This window comes from Mobula birostris, chromosome 8 (assembly GCF_030028105.1).
Source record: "Mobula birostris isolate sMobBir1 chromosome 8, sMobBir1.hap1, whole genome shotgun sequence".
Taxonomy (NCBI): Eukaryota; Metazoa; Chordata; class Chondrichthyes; order Myliobatiformes; family Myliobatidae; genus Mobula; species Mobula birostris.
Window position 1 is genome coordinate 157,369,052 of NC_092377.1, and position 21,527 is coordinate 157,390,578.

At 45.4% G+C, this 21,527-nt stretch overlaps 1 protein-coding gene across 6 annotated transcripts in view; it reads left to right on the top strand.

Moving 5' to 3' along the window:
* Positions 1 to 21,527, top strand: part of LOC140201854 (transcription factor COE2) — a 340,017-nt gene that overhangs the window by 259,354 nt on the left and 59,136 nt on the right. For all 6 annotated transcript variants that reach the window (XM_072266588.1, XM_072266587.1, XM_072266585.1 and 3 more), the window contains one exon: positions 17,921 to 18,009. In XM_072266588.1, the coding sequence (XP_072122689.1) occupies positions 17,921 to 18,009 (89 nt within the window). The remainder of the gene's footprint in view (positions 1 to 17,920; positions 18,010 to 21,527) is intronic.

A 21,527-nucleotide genomic window follows, 5' to 3' on the forward strand; every position in this document is an offset into this window, starting at 1 on the left:
ATTTGGAGGCAGGTCACAGAAAAAAAACATGATTTGGGAAAAGTAATCCCAGAATATCAGGACTGATTGATCAGTCTCTGGTGATGAAGACCAGCTAGCAGAGGATGAACTGCGTAATGCTTACCTGGTCCCTTTACTATCACCTCCCTGATTAAGAAGGCGCAGATTGAGGAAAGTGAGCCCTTTCCTGCCCCCACCCCAATCTTAACTGCATTTTATAGGAGCGCTGTTGAGAGCACCCTGACAAGTTGCACCTCCATCTAGTATGGGAGCAACCAAGCATCGGACCAGAAGTCCCTACATAGGACAGTGAGAACAGCTGAGACGATCATAGGGGTATCCCTATCATCCATCGGAGGCATTTATCAGGAGTGCTGTGTACGCAGGGCCTTTAGGATTATGAAGGATCCCACCCACCAATCCAGCATCCGCTTTGACTTTCTACCATTAAGCAGGAGACGCCCATGCATAAAAGCAAGAACGGTCAGGGTGGGAAACAGTTTCTTCCCTCAGGCCATTAGGCTACTGAACTCACTGCCACATCGCATTCAAAATGTCACTGGTTAATCTGTTCTATACCTTACAATATTTAATTTATGCACTTCAGTTTGTTTATTTATGTGTAATCCAGCTGTAGATTTCATCCTTACTTTCATAAATTATTGTGTGTTATGTGTGTTTGACGGTATGCATGTATATAGTCAAATGACAATAGACCTGATTTGACTTGATAATGGACCTAAAGTTACTTTAAGGCATTCACTTCACACGTGGATGAGGCAGTGAGATGGGTGAGAGCAGTCACCCCATTCCCATTGCATTTTAACAAAACATAGAACATAGAATAGTGCAGCATATTACAGGCCCTTTGGCCCACAATGTTGTGCCAACCCTCAAACCCTGCCTCCCATATAACCCCCCACCTTAAATTCCTCCATATACCTGTTTTTAAGACTATGTCATTGGCCTTGCTGGCATTACATGAGAATGCAGAGGCATTTTTACCATGAATCACAATGTGAATTGTCAGTGGTTGGGGGTGGGTGGGGGTGAGGAACAACCGAACATTTCCTTGGGGCCTTATACAATTTTGTTAAAGGTGGAGGAACGTGATACCTTTATGGGAGAACCACATTCGTGACTGCTATGTATGCCGTTGCATCTATTAAAGGCACTTTCTTTGCGTTCCTCCAACAAAATGCCTAGATGCAGACATCATTCAAAAGTTCTCAAGGAGCTTTATCCCAGTACCGTTTGCCGCAAACCAATCCCAATGGCTGTCGAAGGACTAGACACGCGCAGTTCACATCTCACTGGCCAGGGTTACTTCTCCTCTGTATTTGCAAAGGACAATGCTCCTCTCCTGCTTCTCTCCACTCTCCTTTTCTGGAAGCTGGTTGAACGCCCAAGTTGGTGTGGTCCTGCACTGATTCTGTTGTAGTTATTATGTGGTGGTGTTACTGAGTATGCCCACAAGAAAATGAATCTCAGGGTTGTGTCTGGTGATACATATATATTTTGATAATAAATTTATTATCAAAAGTCAGTCCGACGTTGCCTTCAACCTCGTTCTGGCAACTCCTGCGACGACACTGGTGCCATGCTGTATTGGCCCTAGTGCCCTTCCCTTGGACAACATCGGTGTCATGGAGAGGGGAGACTTGCTGCATGGGCAACTGCCGGTCTTCCGTACAACCGTGCCCAGGCCTGCGCCCTGGAGGCCTCCAGGTGCAGATCCATGGTCTCACGAGACTAATGGATGCCACCAATGATAATAAATTTACTTTGAACTTTGAAGCTAGTACAGCTTGGGTGCAGAATAAAGTCACTACTATTCTGCTCAATTCAGCTGTGCAGTTATGGCTTAGAAAGAGAGTTTGGTCGACTGCTCTACCAGTCAGTTAAGCACAGTATCATTAGTAAGTAATATAGTTCACTCTGCACCTCTTAAGTGCCCAGCACAGTTTTGGGCCCCTTAGCTAAGAAATGGCATACTGGCATTGGAATGGGTCCAGAGAAGATTCACCAGATTGATCCTGGGATTGAGGAACACTTGATGGCTCTGGACTTGTTGTGACGAAGGCCCTGTGGTTGAAAGAAAAGAGGCCAAGCCTCCTGACATACTGGTCCTATACCCCTGAGGTGCCTGAATCTGGACACCGGTGCTGTGGCAACACGAGGCAACCAATGGGAAAGAGCTGCTGAATCCCTCAAACAGGCCAATCAATGACTGGCACAATAGATGGGGCTTTCGACCAACAAGTAAACTACCCTCCCCCTCCCCCACATGACAAGGGAACAATCATAGAGTTGATTGTTTCTCTCTTCCTAATTCATGGCACTGTTATTTCACAATGCCCAGAGTGGAGTTGGTAATTGGTTTGCTGTTGTTACAAGTACCAAAATACAGTGACCAGCTTTTGTTTGAGAGCCCTCCAGACAGAGCATTCCATGCAGGAAAGATATCAAGGTATAAAATAGGTAAACAGAATGCAGAATAAAGTAACACACACAAGATGCTGGAGGAACTCAGCAGGTCAGGCAGCGTCTATGGAAATGAATAAACAGTCGACGTTTCAGGCCAAGACCCTTCTTCTGGACTGAGAAGGAAGGGGGAAATTGCCAGATTAAACATGATGGGGGGGAGTGGAAGGAGGCAAGCTAGAAGGTGATAGGTGAAGCCATGTGGGGTGAGTAGGAAAGATAAGGGGCTGGAGAGGAAGGAATCTGATAGGAGATGAGAGTGGACTCCTGGAGAAAGAGAAGGAGGAGGGGACCCAGGGGGAAGTATTATATTTACAGAGAAAATGCAGCGCAGGCAGAAAAATTAAGTGAAGAGTCACAGTGAGGTAGATTGGGAGATCAAGTCTGTCCAATGATGCTTTGCATTTCAAAAGGGTGGGGATACAAGGGAAGTCTATATCCGTATTAAATCCATCAAATGAGTAAAACTAAGGGAAAATATTTTGCATTATGATTCTTTGAATATTGCTGGGTTGCATTAGACCTTCATTTTTTGAATAATTAATTTCTGTATATTGAGATCAGCAAGGGTTTTTTGTTAAACAACTTTGTTTTTTTTCTTTCAGCCCAAAGTCTTTGTAAACAGTCATCATCACTATTTTGTGCCCTGTCATATGACGTGGATGGTCATGGTCTTTCCATGACCATAATCGTTCTTGGCATATTTTTCTACCGAAGGGGTTTGCCATTTCCTCCTTCTGGGCAGTGTATCTTTACGAGACAGGTATTATCGATACTCTTCAGAGATTGTCTGCCTGGTGTCAATGGTTGCAAAACCAGGACTTGTGATATGCACCAGCTGCTCATATGACCATCCAGCACCTGCCCCCATGGCTTCACATGACCCTGATCTGGTGGCGGAGGGCTAAATAGGTGCCACATCTTGCCCAAAGGGTGGCCTGCAGGCTAGCAGAGGGAAGGAGCACCTTACACCTCTTTTGGTGGAGATGTATCTCCACCCATTGTGAACAGCAGCTAATCTCATTTCCTGCCAGTTGGCCATATATTGGATAGAAGTTTTCCCAAATGCGAATTTTCCACCACACTTAATGGCAGTAAAATATAAGTGTAGCTATGTGTTTAAGAGCCATATAAATATGCAGAGAATGGGACATGTGCAAGCTGGAGGAATTAGTTTAATAAGGTGTTATTAGCTTAATTAGTTAGATGCAACAAAATGGACCGAAGGACCTGTTCCTGTGCAGAACTGACCATGAATGATGGTTCACAAATCAAAATTGAAGCTGGCAGCTTGTGACGTTGACAAACTTAATTGCTGTTGTTCCTTTTCGTGCATGGGGCGGCATTTTTACCATGTCTTTAGCATTTGACTAGCTCGACACTCAGCCCAGCATAAGTAGAAAGCATGCAAGGAGCTGGCTGGATTCGAACTCGAGACCACTCGCCTCGAAGCCTGGTGCTGATGCCACTACACCACCAGCCAGCTAACAAACTTAATTAGTCACTGTAAATTGGTTAAAAATAAGCAGTCGCAAGGAGGAGGAATTGAATCATTGATTGAAGCATGATACCACAAGGGACAGAATTTAAGTAGGCCCTTCAGCCCCTGATTCATGTTCTCGCATTCAATAAGATCACAGCTGATCTATTATCTCACCCACGTTTCTTTGCATCAACCGTGAACTCCTTTGATATCTCAAAATTGATTGATCGCTGCCGTGAATAACTAAACCTCCACACACCACTTGGGTAGAGAATTCCCAAGATTCGCCACCCACTAGTAACAAAATTCTTCTTCTTCTCAGTCCCGAATGGCTCCTTATTTGGAGAACTGTTTGAGAAATCCTCTCTTCAGCCATTTCAGGTTCTCAAACAAGCCTCACGTTGCAGCATGTTTTATAACACTCAAAAGGGTGTACTTTCTGTGTTAAAAACGATGTAGACAATCGTTTTCCAGTCCATGAGAAGTACATAGAAACAGTTTTTATTCAGTTGACAAACATAACCACAGCTTCAAGTATTAGAAAACTGGAAAAGATCGTATGACTCCTTGAATCCATTCCTCTCTTCATTATAAACACAAGAGATTCTGCAGATGCTGGAAATCTAGAATAACATATACACAATGCTGGAGGAACAATGCAGCATCTATGGCGGGGAATAAACAGTCAATCTTTTGGGCTGAGACACGTCATCAGGTCCCCTCTTTAGATGCTGAGTTTCTCCATTCATTATTACAGCTTTTTGCCAGTCTTATCAATCTCAACCTCAAGTGGGCTTCATGAATGAGTGATAGGATTCACAACTCCCTGGGCACCTCAGTCCTAAAGTATCGAGCCTTAATCCTGAGACCATAACCTTTACCTCTGGACACTCCACCCTAGGGAAACTGACTCTCAACATTTGTCCTGTCAAAACCGGGAAGACTTTTATAGATTCGAATGAGATCAGCAGTCATTCATTTAAACTCCACAGGACAGATTGTATCATTGCAGGCAATGCGTGCAGTATAATATCAAGTGTTCGGAAACATAATATCAGTTCGGGGTTTCGTACTGAAAAGCTTAAACAATAAGCCGAGGAACAATTTTTTACTTGAGTTGGAAACTCACACGGAATCCTTAAGGATTCATGCACAGAGAAACAGGGTTAAAGATGTGGAAGGTTATGGCTTAAACACAGGAGATTCTGCAAAAGTTGAAAATATTGAGCAACACACACAAAATTCTGGAGGAATTCAGCAAGTCAGGCAGCATCTACGGAGTCGAGGCTTCGGGCTGAGACCCTTCGTTAAGAGCAGAAAGGAAGGGGAAGAAGCCAGAATAAGAAGGTGGGGGGGGCACAAATTGGCAGGTGATAGGTTAGACCATGTGGGGGGGGAGGGGAAATAAAGTTTAAAGAGTGGAGGGTGAAAGTGGAAGAGGCAAAGGGCTAAGGGAGAAGGATTCTAATAGGGGAGGAGAATGGATCATGGAAGAGGGGAAGGAGGAAAAGCAGAGGGAGGTGATGGGAAGGTGAGGAGAGGAGAAGGGGTGAGAGCTTAACCAGAATGGATGATAGAAAAAGTGAAAAGGAGGGAGGGGAGAGACTGCCGGAAGTTGGGAAAAATCCAGACAGAATTTTGCTCCTCTGACCTGAGTTTGGACTCGTCATGGTTGTAGAGGAGGCAGTGGATGGACTTGTCGGAATGGGAATGGGAAGTCGGATTGAAATGGGTAGCCACTGGGAGATCCTGCCACTTGCAGGATCGAGAGAACAGGCCCTTCAGCCCACGGACCCATGCCAACTCTCAGGAACCCATTTTTACTAATCCCATTGTATTCTTCCCACATTCCCAGCAATTTCCCACAGATTCTCTCCCTCACCTACATATGAGGGACAGTTTACAGTGCCCAATGAATCTACCCCCCCCCAACCCTGAGCCTTTGGATAGTGAGTATTGAGGGAAAACCCACACACAGTCACAAGGATAGCATGCAAACACCACACTGGAGGTCAGGACTGAACCCAGCTTTCTGAAACTGTGAGACATCAGCTCTGCTGGCATGCCCTCTGTGCTGATAATAAGTATCTAGTGACTGAGCAAAGAACAAAAGATTTAGATGGAGAACAAAGACCCTGAACAAGGGAGATTTCTAATTAAGGAGAAGCTGCTTCAGTAGTTTTAGCTGCAAGTAATTACAACTAATATGAATATATTTAAATTATTTTTCATCTGCTTGAGCTAAAGCAGTATATATTTTCTGGATCTGCCCAGCAAAGCTCGAAGTATTAATGACTCAAATATATACTTATCTTAACTCCTTCAAAAGAGATGAAAGAGATTAGCTTTATTTTTCAGAGCAGTATGTGAAATGCATCGTATGTGTTAAATCAAATCAGCGAAGATTGTGCTGGGGGTAACCTGCAAGTTGTTGCCAAGCTTCCAGTGCCATCATCACGTGCCCACTACCTACTAATCCTAGCCGTATGCCTTTGGAATGTGGGAGGAAACCAGAGCACCCAGAGGAAACCCATGTAGTCACAGAGAGAAAATGTACTAGCTCCTTGGCGATAGCAGTGGAAATCGAACTGCTTTAGTGGTCATTGTGCTAACCATTCCTGGCCAGCGTTCTTGGAAAATACCTCTCTGACCTTCTACGTTTTGCAACAGGATGGCCTCCCTTCTCATGCAAAGCACTGTTGTTTCCACACAATGTTACATTCTTAACCTTCTTGCAAGGATTTATTTTTCACTAACAATCTGTTAATTAGGCACAGGGAACTGATCACAGATTGAGAGGTCCCATCTTTGTGGTTATCAGGACAGTCCCGGGTATGTTCGCTGGTTTTGTGTGTGGATTGGATGGACCTTAGTGGAGAGATCAACGGGAACCAGGGGTCAAATCAGAAATCCGGAAGTCAAGGCCCATTGGCTGGAATCCCGGGTCTGCGAGTCCACTGGGATAGTCAAAGACCCAATATCTGCATCCAAATCTCTGCGTTTGCTGAAGGCTGGAGGTTGAAGAAGACAGCCTGTCTTGGGGTTGGAGGACTGTGTATGTGTCTGGGTGGGAGGGAGAAATGGGGTCTTGTTCTGCTGTTATTGTTTTGTTGCTTATTGTGTTCTTAGGTGTGTTGGTTGTTAATGCAAGTGACACATTTCACTGCACTTTTCAATGTGCATGTGGTAAATCAAGTTGGTTCTTGAATCTAGAGAGGTCTGTCTGAATTATGGAACAGAGAACAAGCTCAGTATCCAGTCAGTTGCTGTTTTTATGTAATCACTTGGAGGATGTTCTGACAAGACCAGCTTTAAATGTGACTACTTGCCCCAGGAGTTCAGAGCCAGTCTCGTAGGTCAGTCTAGAATTACATACAGGCGAGACTAGTTCCTTCCCTGGAATAAACCAGATGAACTTTTACCTCAATCTGTTGCTGCTTCTGTTACAAACTTTTGGCTCCAGGTATATTTAGTAGCTTGGCTTTAAATTATGTAGCTGCCGAGGCTGGTTTGAATTCAGAACGGCAAACAGAAAATGTTGAGAAAACTCAGCCGGTCAGTCAGCATCTGTAGTGGAAAGAGGAACACTGATGCACTGTTTCCAGCATTTTTTTTTTGTGTCAGGTTTTCATCATCTGCAGGTTTGTATTGAACTTTCATCTGAAGCTGGATCATTGGGTCAGTTGTCCAAGATTCCGCATGCTGGCCCGTACCCTTGAAGTGTCGGTTAACATCAGGCTCGGCTGTGACGTCCTGTGCAGATGCACTGACTGGTGGCATTTACAACCTCCAAAAGAATGGCCTTTGAGTTGTGCGCTGAGAAACTGCCACCCCGGCCTGAGTGCACTCCTACGGAAAAGGAGGCCAGAGAAAGCAGGGAGGAAAGTTGTGAGCATGAGAAGACACAAAAGCTGCTTTGAGCATTGTAAAACCTGAAATGCTTAAGCTCCACAATCAATCAATCCTATCAGGTTGCCTAGAAACGGTTTCCTGATTTTTTTTTCTTTCCTGGGTTTGGTGGGGGTGGGGGGGGGTAGGGAGTAGGGTAGAGAGAGATGGATCTCCCGCTCTCCACACATTCCTCAGCCGGCTGTGGACCTTCCCCGAGTCTCAGAAGGGGTTAAATGTGGTTACCCATTCCAGCTCTCTAATTTCCCACTGGAGTGCAGCAACAATTGTGTTGCCAGGCTCCATCTGCAAGCTCTATGTTTCAGAGGCAGAAATTTATTAGGACAATGGACCCAAGGAGCAGAACAGCACTAAACCCTCCCCCCCTTCCCTCCTCCCTTCACCTCAAGCGCCACATGCTGGTGCTCTGGGGAACCCTTTATCACTACGAGCTCTCCTGCAAGCATCTCAAGGAGCATGATGAACATTCTCTGATGATGTAATTGCCACTGGCATTTCCTCTCGTTGGTGAATTATTAAATTACTTGCAAGGATATATTTCTCAGTAACATTAAAATCACCACCTAGAGAATTGTTGGAAATTGTTAGCAAGTTCTTAATGAATAGAATCTTCCCTTACTTGGCTTTTCGTTCATCTTCTTTTCCGAAGTTCGGGCAACTATTTCGCTGCGTGCAAAATGGCTTAACGCTTCAGGAATTTGCCCTTTCCACAGGAAAGCCTCGGATTCTCGCAGCTGTTCAGAAAACGGGACAGGGTTTTCAAATGGTGGTGCTTTGATTGTTTTAGGATGAGGGGGAGCCCCTGGACTAGAACTCATTATAATACATTGACTTCCCCAGGCACCAGGTCAGCCCCCCTCACCTCATACTGTCTACCCCTTCACCCTAGCCCACCCGCCCCTCCAGTCACGTGTCTACTATCAGTCCCACCGTCCTCCATGTGCCATCTGACTCGGGCAGAACCCGCTGTTCCTCCTGACATCACCAACCCACTCATCCACAATGCCAGCCGGCTTTTCTCTGGGAAGATAATCTCAGAAGCACGGTGCTTTTTATCACTGTGAGGGCAGAAGAACTTGAAACACTCTCTTTTTTTAACTTGCACTACTTGGTCGTTGTAGTTCAGGGACTCCCAACCCTTTTTTCCAAAACCATGGACCAATACCATTAAGCAAGGGGTCTGTGGACTGCAGGTTGGAAACCTCTGCTCTAGTTAGTCTGTTATAATGTCTTCACCTGCCAGGGAGACAGAAATTGTCTCTCAGATAGGGACATGAATATGCAGAGAATGGAGGGATCGGGACACTGTGTAGGTACTAGGGATCGGTTTAGTCAAGTGATGTGTCTACTTGCGTATTCATTTGCTTATCTATCTATTTACTGAGACCCAGCGCAGACCCTTCGAGCCGCGCTGCCTAGCAACCCCTGTGTTAACCCTAGCCCCACTCATGGGGCAACTTGCAATGACCAGTTAACCTACCATCATCTTTGGATTGTGGGAGGAAACCAGAGCACCTGGAGGAAACCCACGCATTTCACAGGGCGGGCATACAGACTTCTTACAGATGACATCGGAATTGAGCCCTGAGCTGTAATGGCGTCGCGCTAACTGCGACGCTACCCTGGCGTTACGAGTTTAATTGGTTCAGTACAACTTTGTGGGCTGAAGGGATTGGACTATTCCTGTGCTGTCCTGTCCTACGAGTGAGTTTGTTTCTGATGAATCTTCATGCAACCATGTTTTGCGCTTAAGATTGGTCCCAGTTATGCTACAGTCCTAGCTCAGGGGCTGATTTTAAAGTTCACATGGTTGTAATAATTCATTTTGAGTTGGGTGAAGTACAAGCTTGAGCGGGTGAAAGGCTTCATTCACCATGGCTCTCACTTCAGAGTTAAGTGTGTACAAAGTTCAAAGTAAATTTATTATCAAAGTGCATATATGTCACCCTTTACTACCCTAAGATTTATTTTCTTGCAGGCATTCACAGTAGAATAAAGAAGTATAATACAATCAGTGGAAAACTACACACAAAGGCTGACAAACAACCAATGTGCAAAAGACAAACTATGCAAATACAAAAAAAAGTTAATAATAAATAATACTGAGATCATGAGTTATAGACTCCTTAATTAGGTTATGGAATCAGTTCGATGTTGGAGTGAGTGAAGTTACCCACACTGGTTCAGGAGCCTGACGGTTGAGGGGAAATGACTGTTCCTGACCCTGGGGGTGTGGGACCTGAGGCTCCTGTACCTTCTGCCCGATGGCAGCAGCAACAGGAGAGTTTGGCCTAGCTAGTGGGAGTCCTCGATGGTGGATATTGCTTTCTTATGGCATCGCTTCTTGCAGGTGTGCTCAATGGTGGTGAGGGCTTTGACTGATGGACTGGGCTGCGTATACCACTTTTTGTCGGCTTTTCCATTCAGATTTCACTCTGGAGACTTGAGAAAAAAATCTAGATTGACTCTCCGGTGCAGTGATAGTGGGGCTGTACCCTGTCAGATGTGCCATCTTTCTAATCAGACTGAAAGGCCACATCTGCTCTCCACTGGGTATAAATGATTTCACGTCTCGATTTGAAGTGTCTGGGAGTGTCCATTGGTGTCCCAACTAATATTAACCCCTCTTGTAACAGCAATAAACGTCAGATGATCTGCTGAGGATCACGTTTCACTGGAAGTGACCTCACAGGTAGACAGTGCGGTGAAGGAAGTATTTGGCAGATTGACCTTCACCAGTCAGGATATTGAGATGTTAAGTTATTTTTGTAGAAAGCTGCATCTGTAATATTAGAACATAGAACACTACAGCACATTACAGGCTCTTTGGCCCACGATGTGCCGATCTCTTAACCAACTCAAAGATCAATCCTACCCTTCCCTCCTACATAGACCTCCATTATTCTATCACCCATATTGTGGTAGAGCTTGGTTGTCCTGTTATATGGAAGATGTCATTAAGCAGTAAAGGGTGAAAATAAGATGTGCGTGGTTGTTCCCAGGACTTGAGGGCCCGAGTTATGGGGAGACGTTGACCAGGCTAGGACTGTATTCTTTGAAATGTAGGAGGCAGAAGGGGAGGACTTTACAGGGGTGTATAAAATCATGAGAGGCGTAGATGGGGTGAATACTCGTAGTCTTTTTCCCAGGGAAAGGGAATCCAAAACCAGAGGGTATAGGTTTAAGGTAGGAGTGGAAAGATTTATATGAGACCTGAGGGACAACTTCTTTGTGCAGAGGGTGGTGTGTTTATGGAATGAACAGGTCGAGAACGTGGTTGAAACAGATCAATTAACAACATTTAAAAGACCACACAAAATGCTGGAGAGAAGCTCAGCAGGTCATCAGCATCTCTCTGATGGCGCGGGCTTCAGCAGCACTGATATGATGGAACATGAGGATCAACCTTTCTTCCCCATTCTGGTTCCCCTCTCCCCCCCTTTTCTTCTCATCTGACCACCACCTCCCTTTGGTGTCCCTCCTCCTTCCCTTTCTCCCATGGTCCACTCCCCTTTCCAATCAGATTCTTTCTTCTTCAGCATTCTAACTCTCCCAGCTTCTCACACCAACCCACCCTCCTAGCCCCCTCGCCCGATCTCACCTTGCCAGCTCGTACTCCTTTCTCTCCCCCCCCCCCACCTTCTTATTCTGGCTTCTTCCCCCTTCCTTCCCAGTCCTGATGAAGGGTATTGGCCTGAAACGTCAACTGCATATTCCTCTCCATAGTTGCTGAGTTCCTGCAACATTTTGCACGTGTATGTGATGCTCTGGATTTCCAACATCTGCAGAAGAAAGGCATTCAGATGGGTATGTCTAGAAAAGGTTCCCCAACCGATACCATTAAGCAAGGGCCCTGTGGACCCCAGGTTGGGAACCCGTGGTTTAGAGAGACACAGACCAAACGTGGGCAAACAGGACAGGTTTAGGTGGGCACCTTGATCAGCAGATGAGCCGAAGAGCCCATTTCCATTCTCTATTACTTCATAACTCTGCAGCTTTACGTGGGATCTCGTTGCTTACAAATCAAATGCTGATTTCCCGGGATTAAATCCGCAGCTCCACACCAGCGGCCCTTCATTATTTCTAAAGTCCATTGGGAGGCCCCGGAGAAGACCAGACACTGTAGAAAAGCAAGCGTTCCCTGTGATTGTGTCTGTGTCTTCAGGGAATAGGGGAGGAATTGGAAATGGTTTATTATTGTCACACGTACCGAGATGCAGCGAAAGGCTCATCTTGCATACAGCTCACACAGATCAGATCATTACACAGTGCACTGAGGTAGTGCAAGGTAAAACAATAAGGATGCAGAATGAAGCGTAACGGCTTCAAGGCAGCGCAGGAAAACAATAAAATGCGAGATCCTAACGAGGTTCGGCGAGGACTTTGGGAAAAAAAATAGAAAGAGCATCTTGGTTTTGTAAAGCATCTTTAAAAATAATCCAGCTTCAAAGCAGAGGTCGTGGGGTCAGAATCAGAATCAGGTTTATTATCGCAAACATCTGTCGTGAAGTTTGTTGTTTTGTAGTAACAGTGCAGTGCACGATGTAAAAAATTACCGTAAGCTACAATAAGAAAGATACACTCAGTGGACACTTTACTGGGTATCTCCTAGCCCCCTCACCTGATCTCACCTTATGATGTTGTGCCAACCATGTAACCTACTATAGAAACTGCCTAGGATTACCCAACTGCCTAACCCTCTGTCTTCCTAAGCTCCATGTACCATTTAACCAGTTGGCGCGTGGCCAAGTGGTTAAGGCGTTCGTCTAGTGATTTGAAGGTCACTAGTTCGAGCCTTGGCTGAGGCAGTGTGTGTGTCCTTGAGCAAGGCACTTAATCACACATTGCTCTGTGACGACACCGGTGCCAAGCTGCATGGGTCCTAGTGCCCTTCCCTCGGACAACATCGGTGACGTGGAGAGGGGAGACTTGCAGCATGGGCAACTGCTGGTCTTCCATACAACCTTGTCCAGACCTGCGCCCTGGAAACCTTCCAAGGTGCAGATCCATGGTCTCATGAGGCTAATGGATGCCTTAATGTACCATTTTATCGTTGCCGTTAGTGATATTCGCCTTGGTCTTGCTGGAATTGTAATGGGACCAGAAAAGCCATAAAAGCACTTCTAGTGCTCTAATGTCCTCCTGCAAACAGCAATATGGTTATCACTTCATAATCTAAAATTCAGATTAAATATGAACCAGGGCTCCAAGGCTTCATTCCCTGCTCCCCAGCTACATTGCCATGGGATTTTCCTCTACGCACCTCAGCCAAAAGAACGGGTCCATTGACAGCTCAGCCCTGCCTTGGGAATGCGTTAGAGAATCGGCTGAGAACAGAGGTTTCCAACCTGGGGTCCGCAGACCCCTTGCTTAATGGTATTGGTCCATGGCATCTAAGAAGATAGAGAACCCCTGTACTGGAGAATTGACCTCAAGTTTCTGAGGTGAAACCTGAGTTCGGTTCCTTCCGATTCGGGGGGAAAAGCGTGATCCTCACTGAGCAACAACTAGTAGGACTTTTGTATTAGTTCTAGCCTTTCAAACCCAGAACTTCTACTGACAAACTGGGGTGGCTGACACAGAAGTATCACAGGGCTAACTTGTTGAGCATGGAAGTTCATCATGAATGTGATCATCACAAATTCGAAGTGTCAAAACTAGCAGAGTTTTGGGTTGGTACTACTTACCGTAGCTCCATGATGTCTAGTTTCCATGGGGTGACACGGTAGTGTAGCAGTTGCCATGACATTATTACAGCTGAGGGCTTTCCGGAGTTGGAGTTCTTTCTTTCTTTATTAATCTTTTTATTGATTTAAAAAAACATAGATACAATCAAATACAATCAAGACGAGAATTTGTTCAAATATATATATCAGTAACCAAAATTAAAATAGACACTGTCAAAATCATAGATATTGTTAAACTAGTATAAAATATATAATAAAAAAAAAAGAAAATAACAATTCTCCTCTTACCAGTTAAAAGGAGAAAGGAAAAAAATTGAGTTTTAAATAGAGAGGAAAAAAAACTCCACTACACTATAAAAGAAACAGAACAAACAAAACAAAAAAAAAGGGACTGGGTAGTCCATTTTGAGGATACAACCAAAAAAAGAGGAGAGAAAAACTTTCTCATCAAATCTAAAACCTCAAAAAAAAACTTGAAAGAGTAATAAATCAAATTAAATGAAAATATTGGATAAAAGGTTGCCATATTTGTTCAAGTTTAAAGGATGTATCAAATGTCCAACTTCTTATTTTCTCTAAACTTAAACAGGGCATGATGGACGAGCACCAATAAAAGACTGTAGGTGGATTAGAATCCTTCCACTTTAATAAAATGGCTCTGCTAGCCAGTAAGGTCGAAAAGGCTATCATACATTGAGCGGAAACAGGAATATTTCCTGCTTCCGATGGGATAATCCCAAAAATTGCCGTAAGCAAGTGAGGTTGTAGATCCAAATCCCAAACTCTTGATAGTGTTTTAAAAACATCTCTCCTAAAGTTATCTAGCTTTATACAAGACAAATACATATGAGTTAAAGTGGCCAACTCAGTATCTGTCGCAAATAGGATTAATATTGGAGAAAATACGCGCTAGTTTATCCTTTGACATATGGGCCCGGTGCACTACCTTGAACTGTATCAAGGAATGACGGGCACAAATAGATGAGCTGTTAACCAAATGATAAATATTACTCCATTGATTATCTGAAAATGACTCTTGAAGTTCCAATTCTCAAGCGCGTTTAATTTTATCGTTAGATATCATTCGTAAACTGAATAACCGTTTATAGATTATAGCTATCGGTTTGGAGTTCAAACCCAGTGCAGTTCCATAAGGAGTCTCTGTAAGTCCTCCCTTTGGACTGCGTGGGTTCTCCTCTTTCCTCCGCAGTCTAAAGAAGTACAGGGTTGGTTAATCGATCATTGTAAATTGCCCTGTGATTCGATTAGGGTTAATCTAAATAAACCCTTCTTGGGCTTCCAGCTGGGTACAGGGTATCGACTATAATCGATGTTTCAATGACAAACTCTGCCATCTTCATCAGGGATGCAGAGTTTGCCATCGAAACGTCAATTATAATCAATACCTGTATACGCTGGAAGCCTGAGAAGAGATGATTCATCATATACACCAGGAAGGCACGAGATCCTTTTCCTGGGTTAATCTGGTTTGTCAGGGTTTGCTGGGGTGGTGTGGCTCGAAGGCCTGGAAGGGCCCACTCCATGCTGTATTGCTAAATAAAAATAATAAATGGTTTACAGTACATGTCTCTGACTGAGGCAAGGACTTGGGTTACGAATCCCTTCATGTTATAGTCTATGAATGTGTCAACTAGTCTGGGGAGCATCAGTCCCCAGGAAAAGAAGAGTTACAGTCTGTCCCGAGCCTTGTGGCCCATCAGGCTGGTGTTTATGCTGGTTTCTGTGGCGTGAAGCGACTGAAAGTACAAGACAAGACTCCCCCCCCCAGATAGGACGCCAGTCTATCGCGAGGTTAATCCCCAGCATTTGCCGGTACCCATTTTCAGCTGGGTGGACTGGAACAGTGTGTGGTGAAGTGCCTTGCTCAAAGACACAACACGTTGCCTCGGCCGAGACTCGAACCCACGACCTTCAGATCGTGAGCCCAACGCCCTAACCACTTGGCCACGCGCCACACCCAGGAAAAGAAAGGGCCCCGAAAGTGGTGAATACAGCCCACTCCATCACAGGCAAAGTCCTCCCCACTAGTGAGTATGCAGTATTTACATGGAACGCTGCCACAAGAAAGCAGTATCCACCATCAAGGCCATGCCCAAAATTACCACCACTACCATTGGGCAGGAGGCATAGAAGCCTTTGGTTCCACACCACCACGTTCAGGACCAGTTATTAACCTACAACCATCAGGCTCCTGAACCAGCATGTATAACTTCAATAACCTACGGTCTCACTTTCAAGGACTCTTCACAATTGATGTTCTCAGTCTTTTTCATTTGCACAAATTGTCTTCTTTTGCACATTGGTTATCCGTCAGTCTTTGTTTATATATAGTTTTTTTTATAAATTCTATTGTATTTCATTTATATCCTGTAAATACCTGCAAGAAAATGAATCCCAAGGTAGTACATTTTCGTACTTTGATAATATATTTACATTGAACTTTGAGCTATATTCACTCACTCCTAAGCTCTGTACTGCCTCCCCAGCCACAATCTCCAATGTCTGCAGCACCACTCTCTGCCTAACGTTCATTTCCACTACCTCCTCAATAGGTTTTAGCATAATCTAACATCCAACTTCTTATATAAAGGTTCATTGTCCATCAGATGGTGCGGCATGTTGTATAGCAGTTAGGGTGACACTATTACAGAGCTGGTGATCCCTGCTTGGGGTTCAATTCCTGCTGCTGCCTGTGCTGTGTTTGTACGTTGTCCCCGTGACCGCGAGGGCTTCCTCTGGGTGCTCTGGTTTCCTCCCACAGTCCGAAGTCGTATGGTTAGGGTTAGTACATTTTGGGCATTGTAAACAAAGCACACAGGATGGACTGTAGTCGGCCTTGGAGGAAGGAGGAGAAGATGGCGGCGCGACGCAGCTCGCAACGGCCACTCTGGTGGTGATATCTGTTACCTGTCAAGTAGGGTGCTGTGCACAATCCTGATTTGATGGAGACAGACGTGAGAGCACGGAGGAACATCTGGTGAAACTTCTGAAAAGCCTGCTTCGCTGCCACTGCTACTGTGTGATCCAGAATCTCCGGAGGGGAAGGCCCCGAGTCCTCGGCTTTGCTTGTTGCTCGGCGGCCGGAGCGGGGTCGAAGCGCTCGGCAGAGGATGGTGCTCGGTGTTCGGTGTTGGAGGGCTGGTCAGAGGCTCGAAGTTTTCGGACGGACTCAGAGTCCGCTGCGATCAGGTGCATCCAATGGTGCTGCATCGGCAATTTTGCAGCGCTTGGAGGTTCATGGCAGGGCGAGTTTCTCCCTTCTGCCGTCTGCATGGGATGATGAGTCTATCGAGACTCTGAGACTTTTTTTTATCGTGCCCATGGTCTGCTCTTTATCAAATTACGATATTGCTTTGCACTGTTGTAACTATCGGCACGGACTAGAAGGGCCAAGATGGCCTGTTTCCGTGCTGTAATTGTTGTATGTTTATATGTTATAACTATGTGGTTTTGTCAGTTTTACTCTTGGTTTGTCCTGTGTTTGTGAGATATCATTCTGGAGGAATATTGTATCATTTTTTAATACATGCATTTCTAAATGACAATAAACGAGGACTGAGTGTCCTCATAATCTAATCTAATCTAAACGATCTGCGTACAGTATTTCTAAGTGTGATCTACAAACACATTCTGCGTATCTCTATCCTGGACCTCACCTTTTGAATTTATTTACGTGTTCCTTTTGGAACAGTAGTGAGGTGGTTAGCACAACACTTTACAGCAGCCATCTGTAAAAGCGGGGTTCAATAGCTGCCGCTGCCTGTAAGGAGTTTGTACGTTTCCCCCATGATTGCATGGGTTTCCTCCGAGTGCTCTGGTTACCTCCCACATTCCAAAGATGTATGGTTAGGGTTAGTGAGTCATGAGATTGCTATCTTGGTGAATGAAGCATGTTGACACTTGCAGGCTGCCCAGCACGATCTCGCTGATTTGATTTGATGCAAGACGTTGTATTTCATTGTATGTTTTGATGTTTCGATGTTCTTGGGACAAATATAGCTACTCTTTATATTTATTTTTAAATGGACTTTGCCCAGTTTGGAAGTGGAGAATAGTCTAGCCCTCGTTCCGGGATAATACACTATAAAGTCTCTGTGTTGTGTATCGTACAGCATACTTATATTGACTTGTACTTGTTTAAGTGTGCCAACTATCCCCTCCCCAGCTTCTGTCTCAATAAAATTAAATCCTTCACGACATAGGACAAGAACTACTTATTGACCTGTCTCCTTTTTATGGTGAAACCTTGCTGTTTTGACTACCAGGTATTGAAAATGTATAACAATATTCAATTTTGCCTGAGCTAACGTGGTCAAATTCTCGCTTGGTTCAACAGCCCTGAATGAGCCCACAATAGACTACGGATTCCAGAGGCTACAGAAGGTCATCCCACGACACCCTGGTGATCCAGAAAGACTAGCAAAGGTTAGTAGAAGAACACTGAGTAAAATTGGTGCATGCATTCAATGTGTGGAGCCCTGTTCTTACCACAGTAGGCACCTGCGAAGGTTTCTTTGCGAGGTTTCTGACAGACAATTACATTTCCTGCATTCCGCGCCCCCCCCCCACCGCCCGCCTGTCTAGTTTGCTATAAACTCTGACGTAATACGATGGGTCATCCTTTAGACTGGAAGCCAATCGATATTTGACCATGAAAGGCATTGCAAGTGCAGTTCTGTTCAAGATGTAAACACACACACACGCATCCGCACATCCAACAGCAATTAGAAATCTTCCTCCCTGCCTGTCCAAAGATGTTGAGACCAAATATGGCAAACCAGTGGTCGAGATTAGCAAATTGGCTGCATGCTAACAGTGGAATCTATGGCACCTCACCAGTGTGGTACATCATCACAATGCTCGGTCCATTAGCTGCTTAGCTGCCCACAAACACTGAAGTGTGAGTAGTCTGCTCTGGGTGAAACCTGGTCCAGTCTACTGCCAGTCCCTTGGAACCTATGCGTATGTTCGCTCAAGGGGAGTGAACTTCTGGTAGCACAGGTCCCAAGGCATTGGTTAGCAACTGCATTCAGTAGAGAGACAGGTTCACCGCAGAGAGCTGCACCATTCAGTCCATGCCTTTACCCTCCAGCTGCTCTCTTATGCCCCTGGGAGGAAGGGTGATGCTCCCATTGTGCGGGAAGGATGCTGTTCCCATTGGGAAGGAAGGGTGGTTCTCCCATTAGAAAGCAAGGGTACTGCTCCCACCAGGCAAGCAGGGTGGTGCTCCTACTGGACAAGAAAGGTGAGGCTCCCACTGCGCAGGAAGGATGATGCACCCACTGGGCAGAAAACATGGTGATCCCACTGGGCAGGAAGGGTGGTGTTGCCTGGGCAGGAAGGTGGTGTAACCACTAGGCTGAAAAAATGGTGCTCCCAATGGGCAGGTGGGTGGTGCTCCCAATGGGCAGGGTGGGTGGTGCACCCACTGGGCACCCCCAGTGATAAGCCATCCAGAGCACTTAGTGGCAACCAGAAGAGGCACTTTGTCGCACAAAAACAATGGAGCCTTATCCTGGACCACTGCTCTGGAAAGCAGGGAGTCTGCTTTATCATATTCCTGACAGAAGGAACCCTGAACTTGTTGCCAAGAATGAACTTCCATGTCCCAGCCTGAATAGAGTGTCTGAAATCCCCTTCGTTGGCCGGCTCTGCTGCTATTTTCAGCCCATTTCTAGTTGCACCCCCTCCTTTATCTTCCATTTCTCCCTCCATGAAACACGAAGGAAGAACCCATATCTCAGTATCAATTTCAAACAGGCCAGGAGATCAGGAATTAAATCAAAGATCCCGGACAAATGGAGCTTCACTTCAGAGCACCCAAGTTGAGAGATGTGCATTTTATTTCCCTTTGGCATCAAGGAAACTGTTTCTTCTAAAGTGCTCACCAGCAAAGAAGAAGCTCATTTCAATCACAGAACTTAATTGGGCAGCCTTGGGGAGCTGCACCTGTGTGTTTCAGCACTGTGGACAGTTCTACCCTGAAAGTCACTGCCAGCACATCAGAAGTGCTGTGTGGGCCTCTAATCAGCTTATAAAGTGTTGAATTCTTCCGCCACTTAATACAGTGCTGTGTGACACAGTTCACGGTCTATGTCTCTGCAAAGCTAGGTGTGGGAAGCATAGATTTACAGTGAGCCTTTGGCACTGATGCATTAGAGGTTTCTGCTCAGAAAGGTCTGTAGGTACAGCTTACACTCAAGGGACTCTGCAGATGCTGGAAATCTTGAGCAATCCACACAAAATGCTGGGGGGAGCTCAGCAAGTCAGGCTGCATCTACGGAAGGGAATAAACGTTACGCCGAGATGTTTCGTCAGGACTGGAAAGGGAGGGGGCAGAAACCAGTAAAGCAGGTGGGAGAGGAGAGGAGGGGACAAGTACAAGCTGATAGGTGAGACCAGGTGAGGGGGAAGGTGGTTGTGGGGGGGGATGAAGTAAGAAGCTGGGAGGTGATAGGTAGAAGAGATAAAGGGGTGAAGAAGGATGAATCTGATAGGAGAGGACAGTGGACCGCGGGAGAAAGAGAAGGAGGAGGGACATCAGAGGGAGGTGATAGGCAGGTGAGAAAAAGAGAAGAGGTGAGAGGGTATCCAGAATGGGAATTGTCAAAAAAGAGAAGGGGCGGGGAGAAATTACCGAAAGTCAGAGAAATTGATGTTTGTGCCACCAGGTTGGAGCCTACCCAGATGGAATATGAGGTGTTGCTCCTGAGTGTGTCCTCATCATGGCAATAGAAGAGGCCATGGAACAACATATGGGAATGGGAATGGGAAGCCAAATTGAACTGGGAAGCCACCATTCTAGAGATTCATACCCTCTATGACATTCCTGCACGAGGCATTTTCCAGTTACTATTCCAACGTGTAACTATGTCCCAACATACGAGACCCTTTCACCAATAAAACCCACAACATCAACCCTGTGTAACACCCACTATATAATAAGTTTCATTAAGATCACCCCTCGCTCTTTTAAGTTCCAAGGAATGCAGGTGGAATTTCGTTGCCCATTCGCGACAAGTCAGTTATGACAAAGGCACTGATCAATTTCTAAACAAAAGAGCGAATCTCTTGGAGAGATTCCATTTAAAACATGAGTCTATGAGTGAAGGAAAGGAGATGAAAATGGGATGGTGGGGTGGGGGTTGGGGGGATTGGTAGCTATAGAGCACTATAAAGAAGATGCCTGGTGCTCTGTGCTACAGGTTCAATCACTTGGTGATTTAATTCACCTTTAGTCACTCTTGTTAAAATTGTACCTGAATATCATTTCAAATTTATACTGCACGCTTGGGTCTATGCAGGACCATGTGTTTGTCAGTGAATAAATATTGTAGCCAAGACTCTGGCATTCATCTAGCAGTGAATAAAATTCTGGGCACCTTCCACCATCTGGCACATTTCATAAGCCCCCTTTTCCCATCCTCAGAAAATATGAAGTATAAAGGCATCCGTTAGTCTTGCGAGACCATGGATCTGCGCCTGGAAAGTCTTAACTCTCCAGGGCGCAGGCCTGGGCAAGGTTGTATGGAAGACCAGCAGTTGCCCATGCTGCAAGTCTCCCCTCTCCATGACACTGATGTTGTCCAAGGGAAGGGATTAGGACCCATACAGCTTGGCACCAGTGTCGTCACAGAGCAATGTGTGATTAAATGCCTTGCTCAAGGACACAACACATTGCCTCGGTTGGGGCTAGAACTCACGACCTTCAGATCGCTAGTCGAATGCCTTAACCACTTGGCTACGTGCCCACGTCCTCAGAAAAACTGGCTATAATTCATGGCCAACTACCCCGAGGGTAGGAAACTTGGGCTTGTGGGACACCAGAAATGTCCTACCACTCCCTGACCTTCTAGAGGTGAGATGCTTGTGGAAGCTGTGATCTGCAGTCTTCTTTCTGTGTTTGGCATAGGCATCAGGGACAATGAGCTGCCATTTTGACC